We start from the raw sequence: 25,420 nt of genomic DNA, 5'->3' as shown, positions 1-25,420 counted from the left end.
AATAACCAACAAAAAAGACAACAGCAAAACAACCAAAAGAAAGGGGACCAGCAAAAACAACCAAGAAAAAGGCCAACAGCAAAAACAACTAATAATAAAAGTCAACCATAAAAAATAACCATTAATAAAGATACCAACCTTAACAACCAACAACAAAAGCAACCAGCAAAAACAACCAACAAAAAACCACCAGCAAAAACAACCACCAATAAAAGCCTCCAGTAGAAACAATCAACAAAAAAAGCTACCACCAAAAACAACCAACAAAAAAAAACCAGCCACCACAAAAAAAAATCAAGAACGGCGAAGCCGAAACACACTTTAAATATACAATATATATATATATATATATATTAAAAATTGCAATATGTCTATAACTAATGGAATAAAAATTAAACCGAATCTTTGTTTTAAGTAAAAAATTAATGATTAGGCTTATAAGTTTATTAACAAAACTTACGTGATGACGTTTATAATCAGGAAATAAATAGGAGACGTTATCACTCGTTGCTATGCTTTCCACTTTTGACGTCATCACTCGTTGCAAGGCTTTCCCGCATTTTCCCTTTTTTGGTGCAAGTGCAAATCGTGTCAGATTTCTATTAATCAAACTCATTAGATTCTGTAAGAAAATTGTAATTTATAATGCTTTTTCTTACTTTAAAATTATTAAAACAACTCCTGTATTTACTTAACTTACTTACAAACAGATTAAACCATTAACAATCCAAAATCATTATTTTTGAACAAAATCTAAAAAAGAAACTGTAACATTTTAATCTTTTAATAATCACTCTTATGTTCAATAAAGTCTTTAGTAAAAATTTTATACTGTTACATAGCCTTATAAGCAACTGTTTATGACGTTATTATGCCTGAACTTTAAATTACCTTTCTAGTCTAGATGAACTTTTGACATCAAAATATATTTTATTTTAAACAAAAAACAAGTTAATTTACAATTTTCAATATTATATATATTTATTAAGACTAGATTGCTACCTAATTTTAAAAATAAAATAAGATCGTGGCTCTAACTATAACTTCATCAGTTGAAAAAAAATTGCCAAAAAAGATTGTCTTTAGCCTAATACTAAATGAAAACAGTACCCTACCCAGCCTTAATAATGTTAATATATTTAAAATTAGTCGAATTTTACGGTGGCCCACAAGGGCAAAACATTTAAAAAAGTAAAAACATTTTAAAAACTAAAAACATTTAAAAAATTAAAAACATTAGTTTAAAAAACATTTAAAAAATTAAAAACATTAGTTTAAAAAACATTTAAAAAATTAAAAACATTAGTTTAAAAAACATTTAAAAAATTGAAAACATTTAAAAAATTGAAAACATTTTAAAAATTGAAAACATTTAAAAAATTGAAAACATTTAAAAAATTAAAAACATTTTAAAAATTAAAAACATTTTAAAAATTAAAAACATTTTGAAAATTAAAAACATTTTAAAAATTGAAAACATTTTGAAAATTGAAAACATTTAAATTTTTGAAAACATTTCAAAAATTGAAAACATTTAAATTTTTGAAAACACTTCAAAAATCGAAAACATTTTTCCGGCGCCAACCAGACTTTACGCGGTCCCAAGACAGAGTACCGGAACTCTAAAGATATTTAAAGTCGACCACGAGGCGCTACCTGTGCCGCTGAATGCAAGTTACCAATAGTTTTGGATGTTTTTTTTATATTTATTTAGTGTTAAATAGGAATATGGGCATACACAATTAAATGAATTAGTCAGTGTCAGTTTGACATAGTGACAGCGGTAGCCTGTGGTAAAGTACATGGCGTACCGGTTTAGTGACCTTTTGGCTGGTGGTCCGCAGAACTAACCCTTTGCTAAATTTTAGCGAATTAATCAGCTTTATATTAACCTAAAAATACAATAACTTTAATATATAAATATTTAAATTGCAGTTGGGTATAACTGTATTCGTTGTGGCAATAGAATTCCGACTTCTGTACTGTGGGCTACTGGGCTACCCTGACTGTTAATACATTTTTTTTTAAATTTTGGCATTATTTAGAATTTTGATGTTGTTTGATTTTTTATTAATAAAGTCAAGTAGCAGTCAGAATAGTTGCTAGTAAAACAGGCACCTTCAAACCAGATTGCAGAACATGGTTTTGCAGTACACACATGGCATACATATATACTTGTGACTAGACATTTTACCTATGTATACTGAGTGTTTTTTGTACAAGGTTAATAAGTTTAAAAAATAAAAATTGTTATAAGAATTAATTGCTAACATTGTGAAGAATACATGCAAGAAAGTTTTAAATATTGTCCTAATTGCTCAAGGCTCTGAGGTAATCTTTATACCAGGAAAAGGCATATTCCATTTACCCTTAAGCAAACAAAGACAAGCTTGGAATAACCTATGGAAGAATTGTGTTGTATATTTGTTTTACCACAGAAGTTACTGATAATAGGATTCAAGAAACAGTTGTTAATATGGAACCTTAATGTTCACACAATACTGAAACCATTCCTAATCAACGTAAACTGTAGTCATTTGATTGAAAAAAAACTTTTATGACAATGAGAGTAAGTCTTTTAAAAATGCAACCTTGTGTGTGAGTTAAGTAAAATTTGTGGTTTGATGAGGTTCACTTGTTTTTGAAACACTTAATATTTCATTTTTTTATAATGATATTATTTTTAACTTTAACTAAACAATGTTAAACATAATTTGTGTCAGTTTTTTTATTATTTAAGTAATCTTTTGAAAAAATTGTACCATGTACCTACTGTATTTTATTAGAAGTTGTAAATAGCAGCCTATGGTATATGGATTGTATTTTATGTTATTTTTACATGTAATTTTTCCTCTTATTAATAAATCTTTGTTGTTTTACCATTTGTGATAAATCAAATTATTATATATACTTTAATAAACAAAATTATAACACAGTCTTGGATTATTTATTGTACAATCAAAGTATATACATTTCAAAAAGTAATAAGAGGTTAAATTTTATCAACATGCAACCTTAAGCAAGTTTTTGTACAAATTTAAAGCACTGTCCCAATCCTTGGGTAAGAAAATCCCATTAGCCGATTCCAAAACATCAGCAAAGTATCTTTGATAAATTGAATTGTCATCACAACTTTATGGTAAATTTTGGGTAACATGTTCGTATTGACTGTTTAACATCATTGCCAATTTATTTTCCCCATCATGCAAATGTGGCAGATAATATAACTCATCCAGACGTCCAGCTACAGTTTCATAGCCAGATTTTTGAATATAGTGTGAGTTCCACCTTTGAACAACATCATCAATTTCATACTGTAGCAAGGTTGAAAAACAAAACCACAAACATTCCTCTTGCATTTTGGTATAAAGTCTTGTTGTGCAATTAAATCCTTACAAAAATTCATCCACCAGGTGGTACTTGTTCTTCGCAGAATAGACCACCAGGCCTCAATTCTTTGGTTATGCGGAGATGTACTGTATATGTGCCCATTTTCATCATTACAAAAATAACATGGCTTAAGTTTGTCATATCCGTCAATATGCCATCAAGTTAGGACCAGGAGAACAATAATTTCTTCGTGCTTGACTTATTAATAACAAATCAAACAACATCAAGATTCTAAATAATGCCAAAATTAATAAAAAAAACATTTATTAACAGTCAGGCAGTAGCCCAGTACTCAGAACTCCTTTGCCACAACGAATACAGTTATACCCTACTGCAATTTAAATATTTATATATTAAAGTTATTGTATTTTTAGGTAAATTGAAAGCGGATTAATTCGCTAAAATTTAGCAGAGTTAGTTCTGCAAGCCACTAGCCAAAAGGTCACTAAACCGCTACGCCATGTACGTTACCACAGGCTACCGCTGTCACTATGTCAAACTGACACTGACTAATTCATTTAATTATGTATGCCCATATTCCTATTTTACACTAAATAAATATAGAAAAACCGTCCAAAACTATTGGTAACTTGCATTCAGCGACACAGGTAGCGCCTCGTGGTCGACTTTTAATATCTTTAGAGTTCCGGTACTCTGTCTTGGGACCGCGTAAGGTCTGGTTAGCGCCGGAAAAATGTTTTCAATTTTTGAAATGTTTTCAAAAATTTAAATGTTTTTAATTTTTGAAATGTTTTCAATTTTTGAAATGTTTTCAATTTTTGAAAGTTTTCAATTTTTAAAATGTTTTTAATTTTCAAAATGTTTTCAATTTTTGAAATGTTTTCAATTTCTAAAATGTTTTCAATTTTTTAAATGTTTTCAATTTTTGAAATGTTTTTAGTTTTTGAAATGTTTTCAATTTTTAAAATGTTTTCAATTTTTTAAATGTTTTCAATTTTTTAAATGTTTTTAATTTTTTAAATGTTTTTTAAACTAATGTTTTTAATTTTTTAAATGTTTTTAGTTTTTAAAATGTTTTTACTCTTTTAAATGTTTTGCCCTTGTGGGCCACCGTAGAATTTAGCCTAAAGTTAAGTTAAAAATTGCATTTTTAAGGATTTAATCGCCATTTTAAAAATGCCGAAATTTAGCCTAACAAAAATTGTATTTTATTGCAACCTACAGCCTAAGAAACTAATTACTTGTAAGAAGCTTGGTTACATTTTACCTAATTTTAAATTAAATAACATATTTCTTGCCTAAAACTAACCTTTTAGTATTTTAAAACAAACTTTAAAACTTGTAAAAATCTCCGCAGCAAAATTCCGACCGGTTCTCGACGAAAGTTTAGCGAAAGACGGAAATTTAGGCTCAAGCGCAGCCCGATGATTTGACGTCAATCAATCCTATTGGTCGAAAAAGTGTCGTCTGATTTTCGCGGCGGGAATTTTCATAGAAATGTTATTTTAATTAATTTTTTATCCCATTTTAAGTCTGATATCTTTTTTTTATTCCATTTTAAGTCTGATGTATTAGATTATTGAAAAATTATGTTTTTAAAATTGTGTATAATTGCCTAGCAAAAAAAGTAAAATGTAACAAATTTATAATAAAAAAGGAAAGTTCTTTTAATGATTCTTATAATAAAATACGGTTGTAACATTTTTGATCATGTATTTGTGTCTTTAAAATCTGGTTCGTTAGTAATGAGCCATTGCACTACGTCAAGGTCAACCAGAAAGCAACTGGTTATTTTACCCAATAGTAAGGCAAACATTGGAATTTCAAAAGTACTTTGAAAAAATGAGACATCTAAAAAATCCCAACCTTAATTTAGTAAACAGCCGAACCCCAAGTAGATTAAAGTTATTTTTTTCCGAACCCCAAGTAGATTAAAGTTAAGTGCGATGGCGGAAAGGTCGTCAGTGACCAAGGTTTACCACAAGAATTGGACAGGAACCAGTGCATTTGGGACACTAACCTCAGGAGTTAAAAATGCTGAAATGTAAATAATAACAATAAATAATAATTTATATTTTTACAATGCATGCGTCATTTCAAAAAATTTAAAACGATTTTTTCTTAAGCTTAAATCCACAATTTTTTAAATTGTGTGACCTTACAACAAAGAATTAAAGATTTTAAAGAATTTGCATAATCCTGATTATTTTTACTAAAATAGATTTTTTCAACAATGCAACAGGTTTTCGTGTATTATTTTTAGTAATAATTTTAATAGATTAAGATCGTAATCGACAGAATAGAATCACAACCGACGGAATAAAATCACACCCGACAGAATAAGATTGCAATCGATGGAATAAGATCACAACCGACAAAATAAGATCACGACTGACGGAATAAGATCACAATCGATGGAATAAGATCACAACCGACGGAATAAGATCACAGCCGACGAAATAAGATCACAACCGACGGAATAAGATTACAATCGACAGAATAAGATCACAGCCGACGGAATAAGGTCACAGCCGACGGAATAAAATCACAATCGACGGAATAAACTCAAAACCGACGGAATAACATCACAAACGACGGAATAAGATCACAACCGACGGAATAAGATCACAATCGACGAAATAAGATCACAGCCGACGAAATAAGATCACAACCGACGGAATAAGATTACAATCGACAAAATAAGATCACAGCCGACAGAATAAGATCACAGCCGACGGAATAAAATCAGAATCGACGGAATAAGATTAAAACCGACGGAATAAGATCACAACCGGCGGAATAAGATCAAAACCGACGGAATAAGATCACAGCCGACGAAATAAGATCACAACCGACGGAATAAGATTACAGTCGACAGAATAAGATCACAGCCGACGGAATAAAATCACAATCGACGGAATAAGATCAAAAACGACGGAATAAGATCACAACCGACGGAATAAAATCACAATCGACGGAATAAGATCACAATCGACAGAATAAGATAAAAAAAAACTGGAGTATTTTACCAAATAAAACTGTTATAATATAACTCTTTTCAGTAAAATAATTTGCGAATTTATAAAATTCTAACGTTGTTAAAATCCGAATAACAAAAATATATACAAACAATAGCAAAATCCTATACAATTAACTATACATACAGTTATATACATAATTGAACATATTAAAGTTCGATACAGTACAAAGTTTAAATAAATTTTAACAGTTGACAAGAAGAGCGTGTTTGTTGAACAAAAAACTATGATTTACTTTAAAAAATAAAATTTCAAGTTACAATATAATATTAGTTACTCCCAACCACCATTTAGCACTGAAAATTTGTAACAAAATTAAAAAGGTTACATGTGAAAGAAATGTTAAAATGAATTTAACATGCTATGCATGAAAAATACAGTTACGTTACACCATTGCCAGTCTTATGGTCAGTGTAGGAAAGTGCAGCTGTTTGCAGCTTTACAACATGTTCATAAATCTTTACTGCTGGTCCAAGTTTTAAAGCAAGACCGGAAATAACATCATTTCGACGTAAAAGTAGCAGCGACTTTCCATCAATTTCTTCAGTTTCGAAAACTGAAGATTGTTTTTCAAATCCCTTTTGATTAAAATAGGAGGTAACATCATCTACGGACCATTCTATAGAGTTAGCCGGCGGAATATGATTACAATCGACAAAATAAGATCACAGCCGACAGAATAAGATCACAGCCGACGGAATAAAATCAGAATCGACGGAATAAGATTAAAACCGACGGAATAAGATCACAACCGGCGGAATAAGATCAAAACCGACGGAATAAGATCACAGCCGACGAAATAAGATCACAACCGACGGAATAAGATTACAGTCGACAGAATAAGATCACAGCCGACGGAATAAAATCACAATCGACGGAATAAGATCAAAAACGACGGAATAAGATCACAACCGACGGAATAAAATCACAATCGACGGAATAAGATCACAATCGACAGAATAAGATAAAAAAAAACTGGAGTATTTTACCAAATAAAACTGTTATAATATAACTCTTTTCAGTAAAATAATTTGCGAATTTATAAAATTCTAACGTTGTTAAAATCCGAATAACAAAAATATATACAAACAATAGCAAAATCCTATACAATTAACTATACATACAGTTATATACATAATTGAACATATTAAAGTTCGATACAGTACAAAGTTTAAATAAATTTTAACAGTTGACAAGAAGAGCGTGTTTGTTGAACAAAAAACTATGATTTACTTTAAAAAATAAAATTTCAAGTTACAATATAATATTAGTTACTCCCAACCACCATTTAGCACTGAAAATTTGTAACAAAATTAAAAAGGTTACATGTGAAAGAAATGTTAAAATGAATTTAACATGCTATGCATGAAAAATACAGTTACGTTACACCATTGCCAGTCTTATGGTCAGTGTAGGAAAGTGCAGCTGTTTGCAGCTTTACAACATGTTCATAAATCTTTACTGCTGGTCCAAGTTTTAAAGCAAGACCGGAAATAACATCATTTCGACGTAAAAGTAGCAGCGACTTTCCATCAATTTCTTCAGTTTCGAAAACTGAAGATTGTTTTTCAAATCCCTTTTGATTAAAATAGGAGGTAACATCATCTACGGACCATTCTATAGAGTTAGAAGGGATCTCAGGAGCAGAAGAAGCATCGTTAAATAGGTTTTCCTCTTCAGATTGCTGTACACTTTGAGGGGAGTGCTGAAAACCATTGTTATTTGCATGGTTTATATCTTTGTCTGTAATTTAAAAAATATCATTGTCTTGTGAATAGGTAATAATATTAACTTAAAAATTTACCAAACAAATGTATTATTTACAAATTAGTTTTTCGGTAATTTTTAGCTTTACAAATTTTACCAGCACACATACTTTTACGCCTTTTACCTATTATCATTTCAGCATCGTTTTCACAAAAATAGCAAACCCATTTTCCTTCTGGTTTGATTTCCACAACAGGGTCATGACAATTCATGTGATAGGCTTTGTCGCAAGAGTCACAAAATAATATGTTGTCACCATCGCGAGCCGAACAACAGACAACACAAGTTTTACATTCAATACATTGCCAAGGATAGGACATTGCTTTTTCTGCCAATTCTTGGGAATAGCTAAACCAAAAAAAATAACCTTTTAAAAACCAATTAACTTTATGCTTACATATCACATACAAACATAAATTAATAAAAAAAATTTTAGTAAATATATGATTTGTTAATTTACTTCATGCATGTTGGATGGGCTTTAGCTTCGCAGTTGTTACAAAACAACATTGCCTCATATTCTCCCTGTTTGTTGTTATCAGCTTTGTTCAGGCAAAAATCACAGACTGCATTTTCATGGTCTCTTCTTGAAATAATTTATAAATTGTCAATTGTTTTTTTGGAGTATATATATATTATAAATTGTAGTTTTTAAAAATACTGACATGTATATAAAAAAAATTGCTTAACATTAACTTCCTTATATCTTTGTGTAATAAACAGTTTCATGTATATTTTATATATATTTACTACGTCAGTACGTAAAAAATATAATTTCCAAAATCCTAGTTGTAGTTGTCTTACCACAGTTTAAAAATATTTATTGAAAACCTACTTACCTTGAAAAATTTTGATTAGGCTTCATGATTCATCTTTAATATAACACTTTTCTCCAAAAATTTCTTGATTTTATATCGGATTTGCCAATTTTAATGATTGTATTATTGGTTCACATTCGATAAATAGGCAAAAACAAATTTGCCAAGTTTATAGTGAACAAATGTTATAGCCTATTAAGACACGACAGTTGCAGTCATGTATAAAGAACGTGGCTTTTAATTTTAAAGTCTAAAGTTTTAACATAAATTTTATTTAGCATAACAGTACTCAATGTTATTCGACATTTTATCATTTTATTGGTAAGTCAACGTAAAATTATAAACATTTTACATGTCATAAATTCTTTACTTCTGATTTACGTTTAACACACCATCTTTTGATTCCTTTAAATAAAGTAAAAGTGATGTTTTATCCAAACAACGTCATGTCTTATGCCATTTAGACAGACTATCAGTTGCTGAAAAGTAAACTTAAGTAGACAAATTTAAAAAAAAGATGTATAAACGCAGTAAAGAAAAGTAAAATGTAAATATTTTTCGGGAGATCTTATTCAGGCTGAACATCGACAGCGGGGCGCACAAGAAAACTAGCACCTCCAGCCAAAATGCCAACAATTGCACCGAGTAAAACTAAAATCCAAGAAAGCCCGGTTCCAGTACCCTTCATGTCCTTTTTACCGTAAGCTCCAACAATGAGGACACTAAACAAAACAGCTAGGATCAAGGAAATAACACCTGCAACAAAAAAGTTATTCCTAATACCGGTCTGTTAATATTTTGTGAATATTTAAGATATATTTGTTAAACTTTTGGTTTAATAACTGCATTGTCATGCTTACCGAAGGCAACAAAAAGCCCCCCGACGATAGTTCCTTGAAAAGGCATGCCACGTTTTGCTGGCATAAAAGACATTACTCCAATAACAGCTATGGGAATAAACATCAAAACCGCAATTATTATAGGCAATACAAAGAACATTGTTTTTCCACCCTAAACAAAATCCAAGCTTAATAGCTTACAAAACACATTTTTTCAATTTAATACAATGCAGTATCTTACAAGTAAGGCTTTAGCTAAACCGTTTGCGTTACAGGTTCTTGTCTCCTCCAAAATGCTCTCAACTGTTGGTACAGTTTGATTTTCAGCTACGTAATCAGGCTCACATGTGATATCAACTACAAAAAAGGTTTGACATATTATTTTATTTTTTTAAACACATGTGAAATATCCAATTTACATTTAAATGCGTAAATTAATCCACTTACGGGCCTCATCGCGAAATTCGCTTGGCGATCCACACACAAATGCATTTGCAGAGGTAGTAAAAGAGCACATGGAAACAAAGCCACCGTAAGTGTCCAATTTTTCCATAGGCTCGATCACATTTAAAGAAGCGTTTAGTGCTTCCAGTTGAGCCAAAGCTGTATATACTTGGACAAGGCCCGCTTGTGCTTGTCCAATAGCGGCGACAAGTGCAGCCTTTAAACAAGGTCAGGGTTATTGTGTGCATTGAAGATTAGAGCCGTAAATGGCTTGAAATCAACAAATATTACAAGCAAAGTAAAATGTGTATTGGCAAAGTAAAATGTGTAGTAAAATGTGTATTTTTAAATTATTTCGATTAAATATTACAAGTACTTACCGATTGTCCAGAGCTTCCTGGAGCAGCTGTAAAAATATATAATTAAAATATTTAGGTTATCAAACCTTAGACTAATTTTAATGCAACCAGTCGACCTAACCACACAAATACATAGGCTACCTGCGATTGAGGCCTGAATGGTTGCAATTTGAGCTGTGATTACAGGAATTTGAGCAGCTGCTGCATCATACTGCGCTTGCATAGCAGGCCATTGCTGTTTCATTATATCAATTGTGGTGTTGGTCGCTGCAAGAAATTTTGCCTTTGTTTTTAAAACAGAATCATGACCAGGCACTTTAATCCAGTGCTCTGTTGCCGCACCAGCTATGATTAAAACTACAGAAACGACACCCAGAGCTATGATGACATAACCCAAAACGCCGGGATTTTCTTGGCTAAGCATCTTTCGTACTTAATATTCGATGGCTGCCTAAAATAGGCAGGCCGTTTTACAATAAAAATACCAAAAAATGAAACTTGAAGATTTGAGTTTCCAAGGAGAATCAACATGGCAACCATTTGTGTGCGTTGATTGGCTACTGCAAATGTGGTATTTGTGACCACCAATCAGCATTATTGCTTAATATGATGTCATATACCAACAAACAAATATAAGTTGCAGTGGATTTTTAACCATTTCATTATTTTCAGGGGGGATAAAACTTTTATATATTCAATGTGCTTTTCCTTCATATTGTTGTCATATTTAGGCTGCGACATCGCCTCTTTGAACCAAAGATATTTTTAGCATGCTTTTAGGTTAAAACTTCGAGTCAAAACAGGCCAATTTCTTGTTATAAATTTTTATTGTCGAACTTGAGAAAAGATACAACACGACAACGTAACACACCTCTGTCGAACCAAGAATAGAAAACTTAAACCTAAACAGCCAAAAAAATGCTAACAACAAAAAAACAAAAACGCATAACAACCAAATTAGGCTACAGCTATCCAAATAATAGAAAATCTTGCGCACAAGCAAAAGAATATAAAAAAACACCGTAAAAAATACGTTTTACTGGATTGAGTTAATTAATTATATAGACTGTTAAATAGTTAGGCTCAAAAGTCTTGTAATCTAGCCATCTCAAACTCACAAGGTTGTCTTATAATAAACCCGTACATACTAGAAAAGAGAAACAAAAACATGGTTATGTTTTGATTGTGTACCTTAGTTCACACTCTAATAAATACTACATAATAATAATAAGAAATTTTCAGTTATAATAAAAAGGCACAATTTACAACAATATGGTAGGTCGTACACATAGTTGAATAAGAAAAATTTAAGACTGTTTATAAATAAGCTTAACAACGTTTAGTAAAATACATTTTATAATTTTAATGATTTTTGTTGCAAAAACGGTTATAATATAATGTATGTGTTAGATAGATTTTAAATATAAATTTAAATTTGAGATAGTTGAAATACAAAATTTAGTAGGGATTTAAAACATATATCCATGAAGTTTTAAAATCATGTACAATGGCAAATATTTAAGAATTTTTTGTTGCAACAAGCTATATTAAAATAACTTACATTTTATTAATTTTTGAACTGGTTAGAATAATGTAACTATGGTTTTAAGCAAAAAAAAACTAATATGGCAATAAAAAGGTTAACTAGCATTTAGAAAACATATCGCAATCAAATTAAGAATATAATAAATTTTGTTTTTAAGCACAGTGGAAAAGTTAAGACTAAATATTTAGTGTGACCTTAGTCTTATATTGGTTTACTTTTAACGGAGGAATGGAAAAACATTTTTGGTGAAAATTAAGAAACTAATACAGTAAACATCGATACAGTCTTTATGCGGAAAGAATTGCAAGCAGATAGAACAAAAAAACAATATACCTTGGTTATTATTTTTAAATTATGCCGAATGCCACTTTTCAAATGAAAAACAGATTTTAGAACAGATTACAAATTTTTGTTTTACATTTTTAGTGTTGTGTTACAAAAAAAAACTTACAAAAAAATAAATTAATTAAATATTTTAACATCGTCGATTTTACAATGAAGGAAAAATAACTTAAATAAATATACAAACAGACATGTTAATGTAGAATACCCTAATGCAATATGAGAAATTGTGAATATCAATTCATTCCACATGAAAGCCAATTAACCTACTTATAATTTATAAAAAATTACTTAAAAGTATTTTGTACAAAAAGGCATTACTATTTTTATTTTTAAAATTATTAATTTTGATTACACCCTTTTTTTAAATTAAATACGCATCTCAAATACATTTTAAATATCTCAAATTAAGATTAAAAAAATAATTATTTATAAACAAATGCATTAATTTTTAAACAAATGTTGTAAAATTAGGAAATTAGTACATATATTTAAGAATATATATATTACTATTTTGTAATATGAAATTTTGCTCCTAAAACCTGAAGTAAAAACATATTTTGAAACCTCTAATATGTTCTATGTGAAGGACCACCAGACTTACATATATATATGTAAACTTTACAAAATGGTGTTTTTAAAATAACTAAACTAACGTGTTCGTCCAAGGTCGAATTTTGTTGAAAAACTTGTTCTACGAAGCCAGCAAAGTTCGTTTTTGTACCACGTCGTTCGACCTTCGATGCGGGTTCGGCCTTTCTCTTTTGTTGTTTCCTCTGCTGCCATCTTGCAACTGGTTTTGATTTTGGAGCTGGTGGGAATCGAACTCAAGCACAAGGTCTTTGATGTATTTTAACTTGCGATGCAGATACTGCATCCTCTCTCGCTGCTTTCGATAATTTTCATCCTTGATTTTTAACAAGTTTAATTTTAAATATTTTTATCTTTGCAAGAAATTATTTTTATTTTCTAATTAGAAATTGATACAAATGTAATGGCAACTGTTTTAAATGTAGTAGGATTCTTAATACTTATAAGCAAGACACAGCCAATTTCCTTATTTTAAATTTACCTTTTTTAATTTCTGGTATTCGCTGAAAACCTTTCGAGCAATTTTCTTGTACTGTTCGGTTCCTGTTTTCTGCTGACTCATCTGTTTTTGCCATTCAGCAAATCTCTGTGACTCCGCAGTTAACTAAAAATCAAAAAAAAAAACATTTAATAAAAAAATTTAAAAAAAAATATATATAAAATTAAAATGGAAACTTAAAATTAAAAACACCGTTTTTATTACACAAACAAGAATTAAATGAAAGTTGATAAGTTATATTCAAAACTGTGGTAAGTGTTTTATATTTTCATATTTAATGTTAAATATTGTGATTACCACTAATTGAACTACGGTTTGTATAATATCAATTTAATGACAATTGTTTTGTTTGGGTGATCTGCCCTCTGGATATACAAGTACGATAAGTATGCATAATTAAATCCTGGATATGGTTTTGGGCCCTATGTTCTATGCAAATCACATCTCTTTTGTACAAAAAAATGTTGGATTTTATATTATTATTTTTATCATAGTTTACCTATAGCACTACTTTTATTCTGTATACAAATATATATCGGTAATCATATGCATTTATATATACAGTTATTTACAATCATTAATTTAAAAGCACAGCACAGAAATGCAAGTTCTGTAACCAATATTCAGTGTGATTAATGGCAGGAAGTTATTAGTTTGTGTGTTTGAAATTTAGGAAATTAAAAATTGACAATTAATTTTACATAAAATCAACAACCACAGCAAATTTAATTCAAAAAGGTCTTACTTTTTTATGTAGGCGTATATATTCTTTATATTCTGCGCAGAAATCACTTTTGTATTGGGTTCTTTGGTCTGAAGCTTTAATTGTACTGTATCTCCTAAAAATATTAGTTCACTAATTAAATAAATTTTAAATACCAATTATTTTGTAATTAAACTTAATACTGAAAACATGCTGAAGCATGATAAGCCAAAGTGCTTAATTAGAATAACATTTAAAAGGTATTAACAGTTTTTTATTGCAAATTGATTTTAAATGGTATATTAATAGCAACAAAATTAATGACTTTTATATTAATGGTTAATTAGGCATGAAGATCAACACGATAAAACTTACTCTACAAACTCATCTCCAGGGTGTGGCTTGTCTATTTTACTCACATCTGAAATAAATATATTAAATTAAAAATTAATTTTATAAAGTACAAAATTTGAAAAGTTTTTAGAATACTTACCAAACGACGAAAAGGGATTATTTTTAATTTGCTCGATTGGAGTAATTCTACCACTTGTTACATTTAAGTTAGACTTTGAGTCGACTCGAGGTGAGGTCTCATCATCGCTACTCGAGTAATCAGGACTTAAACTGTTTTTATTTCTGTGATTGTGAGAGAGATTAGGTTCAGGTGGATTTGGTGTTTGCCATCGCGGTGAAGTTTTTGGAGCAACAGGACTCCTAGCCCTGCTGCGATTCTTCTCAGATGATCGTGGAGGATCGGGATCAGATAACCCGAGACTCGAGATATTACTCGAATCCAGCTGGACGAGAGAACTACTGCTGATCCCAGTTACTCCTCCCGAGGAGGTGTTTAAAAGAGGAAGACTGCTCTCCAGTGGCGAAATCGACCGAGCACGATTTGAAGAGGAGTTTGGACTTGATTTGCTGTAGAGCGAAACTCGTTGCTTTTTGCGCACAGGATTTGTGTAACTGTCTTCAACAATTTTCTGTCGGGATTCAGGCGGGCTTGAGACATCTTTTTTGGGTTCAAAGTTATTTAGGGGCCGCTTGCGGTTGTCAGAATTGCGTAAAGTTATTTCAGCCAACTTCCTATTGGTTAAAGAAAATAAATTAATAAATGCATTTAAAACATATAGTATGCTTTTATTTTGACACTTTAAAATAATAAAGATCCTTGATGTTTTGTTTAACATTAATGTTTAAATAGGAGTTAAAATTTACAGTCTGTTCTGTGACACATTTTCCTGTAAAAGCGATTACGAAAAATATTTGTCTCTGTCTGAGGTTAGAATAAAGCGCTTAACACTTATTGATTTTTTCCAGTGCAAACAGAAAAGGTCGAGTTTAAAGAAACATAATGGGCTTAGGTAGATAAATGTTATGTAATATGTACATATCGATAGCATCAAGGCCATTTACGAAAAAAATTTATTTTCTTTTTCAATAATATGTTACTGTATGTTCAATTGTATGTATTAAAATTTTTTCAATATTTTTTACAATCCTTTCTTTAAATTGGAATATTATATTTAACTGACCTTCTTAACTGAGACCTCTCTTCTTCGGTGTAGGCTGACCAATCTGAATGAACCTCGTTGTAAAGATGTTTATGTAATGTGTATTCATTCGCCCCCATACCAACTGTTCTAGTAGTTGCAACCTTAAATAAAAAAATTCAAAACTTGTTTTAATATCAAAACATAATTTAATCATAAAAAAACAAGTTAATGGACCACACTGGCATACCCTAAAAGTGCTAAACCAACAAATCCATCCTAATTAGTGATAACTTTTGTTGTTATAACATAAAACAACTAGGCTATGTCGGCAGCCAAAGCATAAAACACTGGTTAAAAATTTAACAATTTAAAAACAGTTTTTACTGGTATCATTTTTAAAATGATTATACTGAAGGGAATTACTTTTAAAAAACAAAACTTATTTCTTGGAAAATAACCACAATTTGATATTTTAATCTAACCTAGGAAGTTGAGATTACTTTAGTTCAATTATGTGGGTTTAAAAAAGAGTTAAACATTCTCGTAATCTAATCTTTTTTGGTGTAACTTCCTAAAATTAAAAGTTAAAAAAAATAAAAAAAAAACAAGAAAAACAAAAAAATTTAGTTTTCACCTGTTGAAGAATATTAGTTAGCTTTGGTTTTTCAGGAACAGGGCCAGCTCTCCCTAGTTTAAGTAGCAACTCCTGTAGTTTTAATGGTTTAAGAGCCAGGTAATGAATAACTCGGTCCCTGTAAAATTAACCACAATAAATATAAATCTATCATTTTAACTATTTTAAAATGAGTGATTAATAACTTTTAATACACATTAAGTATTATTAAATTTATAGAAAAAATTTTTGTAGGAGCTCACTGTAAAGTTTTGCCGGACACAAGTAAAGGTTGTAAGTTATTTGTGGAGGAGGGTAGTGACAACACTGGTTTCGTTTTGCTTCTTACACCTGGTAGATCCCCCAAACTGCTTGAGACGGGAGAAACAGACATGCCTGTGGTCAAGGGTGAAGAAGACCTGAAATTTTGGTTTAATTTAAAAAATATATTCAAGAAAATTTGTCAAACAGTTTTTAGTAAATAATGTAAAATCGTATAAAACATTTTAATTAACCAAAAAATTCTAATTTGCTAATTTGAGCAATAAACATAAAGTAGTTATATAAATTAGTCCCACAAAAATTCTGCAAAGCCAGTACAAATATTTACATAATCATAATAACAATACTTTGTTTATTTTTAACTCTGATTCTAGTTTTAACTATAAGTTAAATGCCAAATCTTATTTGTTAAATATCTTTAAGTGGGTATAAGTGAGTTTAAGTTTAAAAATTGTTGAACAAAAGTGCCTTGCAGCTATGTAAACAATAATGTTAAAAATTGATGTTTGCCATGCGTGGGCCTGTACATATAAGATTTTTAGTGTTTTTCTAATGAGAAAAACAAAATGCTAAGCCAAAGATTTTTTTAAATGATTTGTTATTAAGAATATTTTACTAACCTGGTGAAGGAATGATTGTTACTGGACCTTGCAGGAGGTGGAGTTCCATTTCTACTGCTTGTATTTTTGTCTAACAACTGACGGTGAAGATATTTCTTTTTGCCTACAATATATAAAAAAAAAAATTTACTGAAAATTAATACAAATAGTCATGTAGTGTAAAGCCACGTAATTTTCGATCACAAAAAACAAAAAAATAATAAATTAATTTGGCATTGGCACAAATTTAACACCTCAATTAGAATAAACTTTTTTCATTGACAAAATGGTTTCAAATATAGTTTTATTTTCTTACCTAATTTCGAACTCGAGGGCTGCTTTATAACTTTGGTGCTAAAAATAAAACAATTAATCAGTTAAAATTAGTAACGTCAAATTTCCGACTTCTACATTTAGAATTCAATGCCATTTGCTAATCTGTTTGTTATAAATTGAAATTTATTTAATGAGTTATAAATAATTGACACCCTCAAGGCAAAGCACACATAGAATTCGCAATTTAACTGCATTATAAATAAATGTATAGAAAAACACATTAAAAAAATATATATATAAGCTGTATAAAGTTTAGTTTTATAGTTTGAAAGTAAATTACCTTTAGAATAAGATTTTGTTACAACATATTTATAAATGAAACATATTTTTTTGTATAAACTGCATATTATTATGTTTTAAGACCATTAAACAGTAACTGCATGTTTTTGCACCATTTTTATTGTTTTTGATTTCTTTTACCTTGTTTTTTGTTCTTGTTGCTTGACAAGAGTCATTCTTTTTCTTGTGGCGTTATACGAATCATCGTTGGCATTGATCGTAATTTTTTGTTGAATGCCGCCGAGCAAAGCAATTCGGCCGAATGTTTCCTTGCGACTATAAAAAGTAACAGGTGTTTATTTTCGTCCCTTCAATTTTTGTGATTTAATAAAATGTTTTTTTTATTTGTATATTAAGGAGGCTTTAAATGTAATTTTTGCTGCAGCTTATCAGAGTGTTTACTTATTTGTCTATTTATCTAGAGTTAAATTTGGTTATTTGTTTAGTTATTTAAAGTTTAATTAAATTATATACTTATTTATTTACTTATAAAGAATTGAATAATTGTGCTAAAATGGTGCAAAAATAATTTAAACTCATTTAACAAAACCTTACCTTAAAATTTACAAACTTTCTCATTATAGCCCTTACATAACAATCCATCATGACATAAAAATTAAAATAAAAATACAAACCTTGCAGCTAATTGATGTATACAATCAATCTGAGATGCCTGGGTTAACCCAGCAAGAAGGAAAGTGTATTGTTGAGGTTCGCTTCCATCAGTGGCTGGTATCTGTATTACCTAAAACAATAAAATATTGTGATAATATGACAAATAATCAAAAAAAAATAGCAAAGTGGCAGAATTTTTTTGAAGTAAAGTGGCAATCTCTTTTTATTATTACTAATACGTTGTGTGGTATTTTGGGATATCATATGTTCTAAATGACTTAATCATAAATTGATCTCATTTACAATTATGGTATAGTCATTAGATTGCAATATAATACCACCAACTTCAATTAAACTGACATACTGTGTCACAAACAATATTGCTTAACGTTAGAATGTCAATCTGGCATAAACAAGAAATAAATTAAACTACTTATATCACATATTGTTAGTGCAAAACTTAATAATGTTAAAAAGTCAATAATTCATAAAAAAGTAATAGGCTAAAGGCTATGGTAATAAATTTTAAGACACAAAATTGCACTTAAAACAACTCTTAACGATGTTAACTCTTCGGCAAATTTGTGGTTCTTAATACATATCAGTGTTTTTGAAAGCTGTGTTTTTTATGTAAACATAATTAAAACTGTCAATCAATGCCAAAATTACAAGACTTTGCAAGCCACACCTACCCAGATAAAACTTTGTTAATTTGTTGCCCTGGGGGTTTATTATATGAAAACCACGATTAATTACAGGTATAAGGCAACTGTTTTGGTATTAATCAAATTACTATTTATTTAAACTTTACTTTTATTTAAATGAAATATTTTCTCTTAAATAAATTTTTTTTTAATATTATCAACAAAACATAAATTTTTAATATACTTAATTAAATAAATTTTTAAATACTTAACAACAATCAAGATTTTTGGCTATTAATTAAACAAAAAAGGTTGTTAGGTATTTAAACCTTTGTCTCGAAAAAATTAGGAACTGAAGGTATAGTTAACTTGACGTCTTAACAAGTTTAGTATGGTAGCTATTAAAGTAGGTATGTAAATAACTCCACATGTTATAACAAAATTAATAATTAATTAAAACACGATAAATGCAACATAAACTTTTTATGACAAAACTTCCTGCTTCCACATCTTAATGTACAAGCATTAGTAAATTTATAACTTAAATTATGATATGTTCGATTTTTAAAAATATAAATAAATTGAAAAAAAATGAAAACTCACCCCTTGATTTCCATTAAATCTAATCTGTGGATTTCCTCTACTCCGGCCCTAGAAATTAATTATACAAGTATTAAAAAAAAATTAGTAATTTACATAAGAAAAAATAAAATAAATATTCATTGACAGATTCCAGTAATTTACCAATTCTTCTTGAAAGACTTCAATTGCCCTTAACGCCGAATCAGTCAGTTTCAACTGTATTACACTTTTCTTTGCCCCATTATTTTGTAACGCATAATCTCCTTCTTTTAGGGTGATGGCCATTGAAATTTCTTTAAAAATTTTTTTGCCACAAAAAGTTAACTTCGTTTTCTAAGTTTTGGATTCTAATTTTTTTTAGTTCAACCTTTCACAGAAGCTTGCAGTGTTCACCACAGCCGCTGTGGTAAAGTCAGCTTCTTTTTTGTTGTATTATTTATCAATTTGTGGAACTAAACTGTAAGCAAAAAATAGCAATGGTTAAACACTTTGTTAAAAGACCTGTTAATTTTCTGGCTTTCTGCTTTAGCAGTTGCCGTTTTACCTTTAACTATACAGTCACTTAAAAAATAAACAAAATAAACATTAAAATAACTGATTAATATTAACTGTAATTAGTTTAAAATTTGTAAAAAAAGCAATAATAAAACTATAGTACTTAGTGACTCATAATCGGTTAATTATATAGAGCAGTCTGGCAGTAGCGACCAAAAAAATAATATTCAACTGTCATCGTAAAGAAACTGGACAACATTTACCCTTATGTTTACAAAACACGATTCCAATAGTAAATACTACAAGAGCCTTACATACAAACAACGTTTAATAAAGGGCATTAAAAACTTAATGGAAAACGCACTGCCGGGCAAAATCTTGGTAAATATATTGTGCGGTCAATAACCTTAAAACTACTGAAGTGCGATATGGGAAAAAGTGTTTTCCATAACTTTCAACAAATTAGATTATCCTCACACTGGGCAAGCTCGTAAATCTACTAATGAAGTCGTTTTTGAATATAGCGGGTAATCATTTAAAGTTTAAGTAAAACACCAAAATTCAATAATGTAACATGTCTTCCATTTTCAAAACTGTTCAAACTACACAGTTCTATGTTAATAGAACGGAAACGTTTGTCACGACTATGTTTGCAAATTAAAAAAATTCCTGCATATAATTTACTAAAAAATCGTGTCTTTAACAGTTAATTTTTACTTTTAAATAAATAAAATAATTTAAATACTTAACCACGTTAAAAAATGAACACTAAACAAAAACCAAAGTTTTCTCAGAACAGGCTATGTAATATTTTTGTTTAGATATTTATAAGATGGAAAAGTGCTTATTTGTCATGAATTTAAAAATATAATACATTTCTAAACCCTTATTTGTGTTAAAACAAACTTAATTTCACACGCTAAGGCCAATGATCATGGTTGTATGATCACAATCACAATGTAGTCTAAGCCTTCTTCGTGTTTATGTTTTACCTCTAACTTTAACTTTATGTTTTGGTACAAAATTATAATGAAATAGGGTTCAGTTTTACCCAAACCATAATATTACCATATCATACCCTACTATGCTTTAGCTCAAATTACGTGAAATAATTAAAAATATATTGTACAAATACAAAAGTATGTCATAACCTCATTCTTTAATGCCTAGCAAACACATTTTCTTAAAAATTAGGTTAGTTTATGTTTTTCTTAGATGTGCTGCGTTGGTATTTGTGTAAGGTTGATATTTTGACCGCGTCTTGTATTTTTTTCGTTATCGGAATACAAAACTTAAACTTAATAAAAACGAGCAACATTTGTAAAGAGAATTATTCATCAACAAAAGGCAGTCGAAATAATAAAAAACAAACCTTGAATAACCTCATCAAATAGCGTGATACCTTCAAAACAACCAGTAATGCAAAATGACTGAGGTTAGAAGTTTAAACCTAAGTAATTAAAAGAAATGTTTTCGAAAAACAAATGTTTAAAACTGCTGCGGTTGCACAAGCTGTCACCAGCTAAATCGTGCGGATCGAACAAAAAATTAACTAACCTTTAAACCTAAATTTACTGAACGCAATCAAGATAATAAAAGTGAGTGATTGGCATACTGTTTTTTTTGGCAAGGTTATTAGACCAAAAGTCGTCATTTTAGAAAGATTAATTTTAAAACCAAAAAAATGGTCAAGAAAACTGATTTTTTATTCCTAAATTTTTAATTTTTTTTCAAAGTAGGATAAAAGCGAGGTTAGGCAGTTTTTTTTTAAATTTAGTATTTTAGAAAATTAAGTAACCAAAAAATGGCAGGATTTGGTGTTGTGGACTTTGTGGTGTTTATAGGTAAAAAAATATTTTTTTATCGAGCATCCTTTTTATTTTACCAAAATAAAAAAATAAAATTTTTTAATTATATTTTTTAATTTTTTTAGGCTCTTTGCTTTTGTCAATAGCTGTTGGAATTTATTATGCTGTGGTGGATCGCAAAAAAAAATCGCTTGATAATTATTATTTCGCCGATAACAACATGTCGCCGGTAATTTCAAATTACTACCAAATAGAATCTTGTTCAACCAATTAAATTTATTTGACTACCATTTAACCTTTAACTTTTCTAGTTTCCTGTAGCAATGTCCATTGCAGTTACTTATATATCTGCATTAACTGTCATTGGATTCCCCACAGAAACGTATTTGTACGGACTAGTTTCGATTTGGTATACAATAATAAACTTTATCCCAGTGCTCGTCGCTTGCTTGTATTACATTCCTCTGATCCACCGTTGGAAGTTTACATCTATTTACGAAGTAAATTTAATTATATATATGCTATTTAAATATAGGTTTATAGTATTAGACGTCAAACCAGTTATTTATTTTTTAGTTTCTCGAATTGAGATTTAACAAGGCACTTCGCCGGATTTCTTCATTCATAAACATCGCTAACACGGTAAAATATTTACCCCTTCAATATCCTTCTTTAACATATAAAAGTTTACAGTGGAGTTAAAGGTCAATGTCAAGTCATAAGTTAGTTGCACAACCTTGTTTTTTTAATTTAGATCTTTTATATGGGAATGACAGTATATGTTCCATCGTTAGCACTAAATGCTGTAACCCCTATGAGCTTGAACTTATCTATTATTGTCACCAGCTTAATCTGCACTTTTTATACTACTGTGGTAATGTCTACTTAATTACAATTCTATTTAAAATAAACACATTTACAAACAGGATTTTTTTCAAGACACTGATAAACACAAAGTTGTTGTGGTGTTGTGCAAAAAGTTAAACTACCAGTTTAAAGATTCTCAAACAGAACTAAAATGCAGGGTGGTATGAAAGCAGTTATTTGGACGGATACACTACAAACAGGAATAATGTTCGCCGGCTCGCTCGCTGCTTTAATCAAGTGTGTTTTAATAGTCGGAGGGTTTGACAGCATATGGTCGGCATTGGAACGTGGCAACAGATTAAATGCACTCAAGTAAACACTAAGATTTAAATTTTGTAAACATTTTATTAATTTAGTAGAAATTGTATTGTAAACATGCTACTGACAAACTTAAATATATTTTTGTGGTTTAGTTTTAGCTTAGATCCCACCCTGCGAACTTCAGCAGTAAGCATATTGGTTGGTTTTGGAATTATTAGTTCTTTATCAAAATGCTGTAGTCAGCAAATCAGTCAAAGATATTTATCCTGCAAAACAGTTAAACAAGCAAGAATGTAATTTATCCATTTTTTGAGATTTAATTTAACCTTCAAATTTAAATGTCTTTTAAAACTGAACTAAGCAAGACTTTAATGAATTCGTTTTTAACAGCGCAGCAATGCTTTCCACATTAGTAAATGTTGTCTTAATGGGGAGTGCTATTCTTAGTGGTTGTGCAATGTACGCCTACTTTGAAGGCTGTGACCCACTTACCACTAAAGAAGTAGAAAAAGCTGACCAATTGATACCCTACATGGTTGTAAAAATTTTCCATGAAATTCCGGGAATGGCAGGATTGTTTGTAGCTGCCGCCTTTAGCGCAACTTTAAGGTAAAATAAAATCTAACACAAATTATCAGAGATTTTCAATAATATTTTTTTAACAGCACTGTTTCGTCTGGAATAAACTCTCTTAGTGCACTCGTTCTTGAAGATTTTATTCTTGTGTACAAGCCCAAGATTACTGTGCTCGTGCAGCTTACTATTAGCAAATTTCTAGGTTACAACAAACAACTTTATTATTAGTAAATAAAGCCTAAACCCATATGCAAAAATAAAACACTTTGTGTTGCAGTATTGTTGTTGGGGTTAGTTGTAATGAGCCTTGCAATCGGTATACAAAACATCCCTGGAACTGTAGTAGAGATAGGCCTTGCAATCGGAGGAGCAACCAATGCTCCGGTCTTGGGCATTTACACTCTCGGTGTATTTTTTCCATGGACAAATTCAAAGGTGAAAACGCAAGAGATATCTAATGTATAAAATAAATAACCAACCAAACTTAAAAAGGCTTTTTCTTAAAAGTATGAAGTGTCGATAAAATATTTTGTACAATAGGGTGCTTTAATTGGGCAAGTTTTTGCCACCATTATTTCATCCTGGGTTGCTATCGGAGGGATTTTTTTCGGTGATGAGCTACCTCAAAATGAAAAACTTCCAACGTCTATAGACAAATGCTTCAACAACATCACATCTCAAAACATGACATATTTGGAAACAACCACCTGGCTCAATTCAACCGAATCTTCCACTTTTACGACTTCGGCTGTTTCTAATGGGTATTTAAATATTAAATAGACTAATGGTTAACAAGTATTATAATACATTTAATGCTAGTAATTGGTTTTAATTTTAAATTGTTTAAAGATACTTTAAGGTTGACATTCTTTAACTTTATTTTTATAATTTAGACCAACTTTGAACAACACCTTGTATGCTATATCTCATCTTTATTATGGTGCATTATCTTTAGTTCTTACAGTGTTTATTGGTCTGATAGCGTCTTTCTTAACAGGTATGCTTATAAAAAAAACTTAACGGTTATGATTTTACACAGCTGTTATATTCTATGTCATGTGCTTGATGTGGTTATGTTTTTAAACGTAGTAATGTTTTCTTGTAACAGTTTAACCCATTATCTTTTTGTTATACTTAACAAGGTGCTCAAGACCCTGCCAAAATGAACCCAAAATATTTTATGCCAATTATCGAGAATAAAAGACTACCAAAGAAATTTCGAGATTTCTTCAGGTTCGGAGTTCCCGAATATATCGAAGATAAAAAAGAAAACGACACTTTAAAGAATGCTTTGTTGTTTGAACTTGAACCAAAAGACAGTAAAAATGACAATTTTCGAAAAAATTAAACATAAACATTAGAGTTTATAAATCATTTCAAAAAATACTTTTAATAGAATTTTGTATGCAATGTTAATATTAACGATTGTGAAAACTATTTTTAATTTTAAATGTAATAATTGATATAATCAAGTTTGTTTAATTATCAATAAAGACCCCGTTTGTTCATGTCTAAGTTTACACCAGCATTTGTTTGTGTCAAAATATCAGTGTAAGCGGTAATGCGGAAATGACTGAGCCTACTCTAACCTAAGACCTAACCCCAAACACTTAAAAAAACAAGTTTGGGAAGGTTTAAAAAACAGCTGAATCATATTTTTGCAGTTGACT

General features: G+C 29.9%; 3 protein-coding genes across 5 annotated transcripts; 1 reads left to right on the top strand and 2 right to left on the bottom strand.

Moving 5' to 3' along the window:
* Positions 1–6,916: 6,916 nt before the first annotated feature.
* Positions 6,917–9,138, bottom strand: LOC145754849 (uncharacterized). 2 transcript variants are annotated; one of them, XM_082570990.1, is made up of 4 exons: positions 8,996–9,138; positions 8,617–8,742; positions 8,281–8,504; positions 6,917–8,132 (listed from the first exon to the last, which is right to left on the bottom strand). In XM_082570990.1, the coding sequence occupies exons 1-4, from the start codon at positions 9,019–9,021 to the stop codon at positions 7,768–7,770; spliced, it is 741 nt and encodes a 246-aa protein (XP_082427116.1). In that variant the 5' UTR covers positions 9,022–9,138; the 3' UTR covers positions 6,917–7,767. The 2 variants fall into 2 exon arrangements, with proteins under 2 accessions (XP_082427116.1, XP_082427117.1); XM_082570991.1 differs by having other exon boundaries at positions 8,617–8,739; positions 8,996–9,134.
* A 2,314-nt stretch (positions 9,139–11,452) lies between these two features.
* Positions 11,453–20,496, bottom strand: LOC145754788 (RNA polymerase II elongation factor ELL2-like). Of its 2 annotated transcripts, XM_082570905.1 has the most exons (15): positions 20,111–20,496; positions 19,906–20,036; positions 19,765–19,812; positions 18,538–18,647; positions 18,044–18,178; positions 17,604–17,641; positions 17,309–17,411; positions 16,670–16,825; positions 16,428–16,545; positions 15,833–15,954; positions 14,791–15,383; positions 14,673–14,718; positions 14,340–14,433; positions 13,577–13,699; positions 11,453–13,411 (listed from the first exon to the last, which is right to left on the bottom strand). In XM_082570905.1, the coding sequence occupies exons 2-15, from the start codon at positions 20,026–20,028 to the stop codon at positions 13,199–13,201; spliced, it is 2,022 nt and encodes a 673-aa protein (XP_082427031.1). In that variant the 5' UTR covers positions 20,029–20,036; positions 20,111–20,496; the 3' UTR covers positions 11,453–13,198. The 2 variants fall into 2 exon arrangements, with proteins under 2 accessions (XP_082427031.1, XP_082427030.1); XM_082570904.1 differs by having other exon boundaries at positions 19,906–20,496.
* A 1,459-nt stretch (positions 20,497–21,955) lies between these two features.
* Positions 21,956–25,258, top strand: LOC145755070 (sodium-coupled monocarboxylate transporter 2-like). Its single transcript, XM_082571271.1, has 13 exons — positions 21,956–22,082; positions 22,172–22,275; positions 22,358–22,546; positions 22,623–22,688; positions 22,801–22,920; positions 23,071–23,225; positions 23,327–23,467; positions 23,565–23,783; positions 23,840–23,952; positions 24,028–24,185; positions 24,291–24,511; positions 24,644–24,747; positions 24,893–25,258. The coding sequence occupies exons 1-13, from the start codon at positions 22,043–22,045 to the stop codon at positions 25,096–25,098; spliced, it is 1,836 nt and encodes a 611-aa protein (XP_082427397.1). The 5' UTR covers positions 21,956–22,042; the 3' UTR covers positions 25,099–25,258.
* Positions 25,259–25,420: the final 162 nt, after the last annotated feature.

This window comes from Corella eumyota, chromosome 6, assembly GCF_963082875.1.
Source record: "Corella eumyota chromosome 6, kaCorEumy4.1, whole genome shotgun sequence".
NCBI classification, from domain to species: domain Eukaryota; kingdom Metazoa; phylum Chordata; class Ascidiacea; order Phlebobranchia; family Corellidae; genus Corella; species Corella eumyota.
Note: the sequence above shows the minus strand (reverse complement) of the source record. Positions and strands in the feature narration are given on the sequence as shown.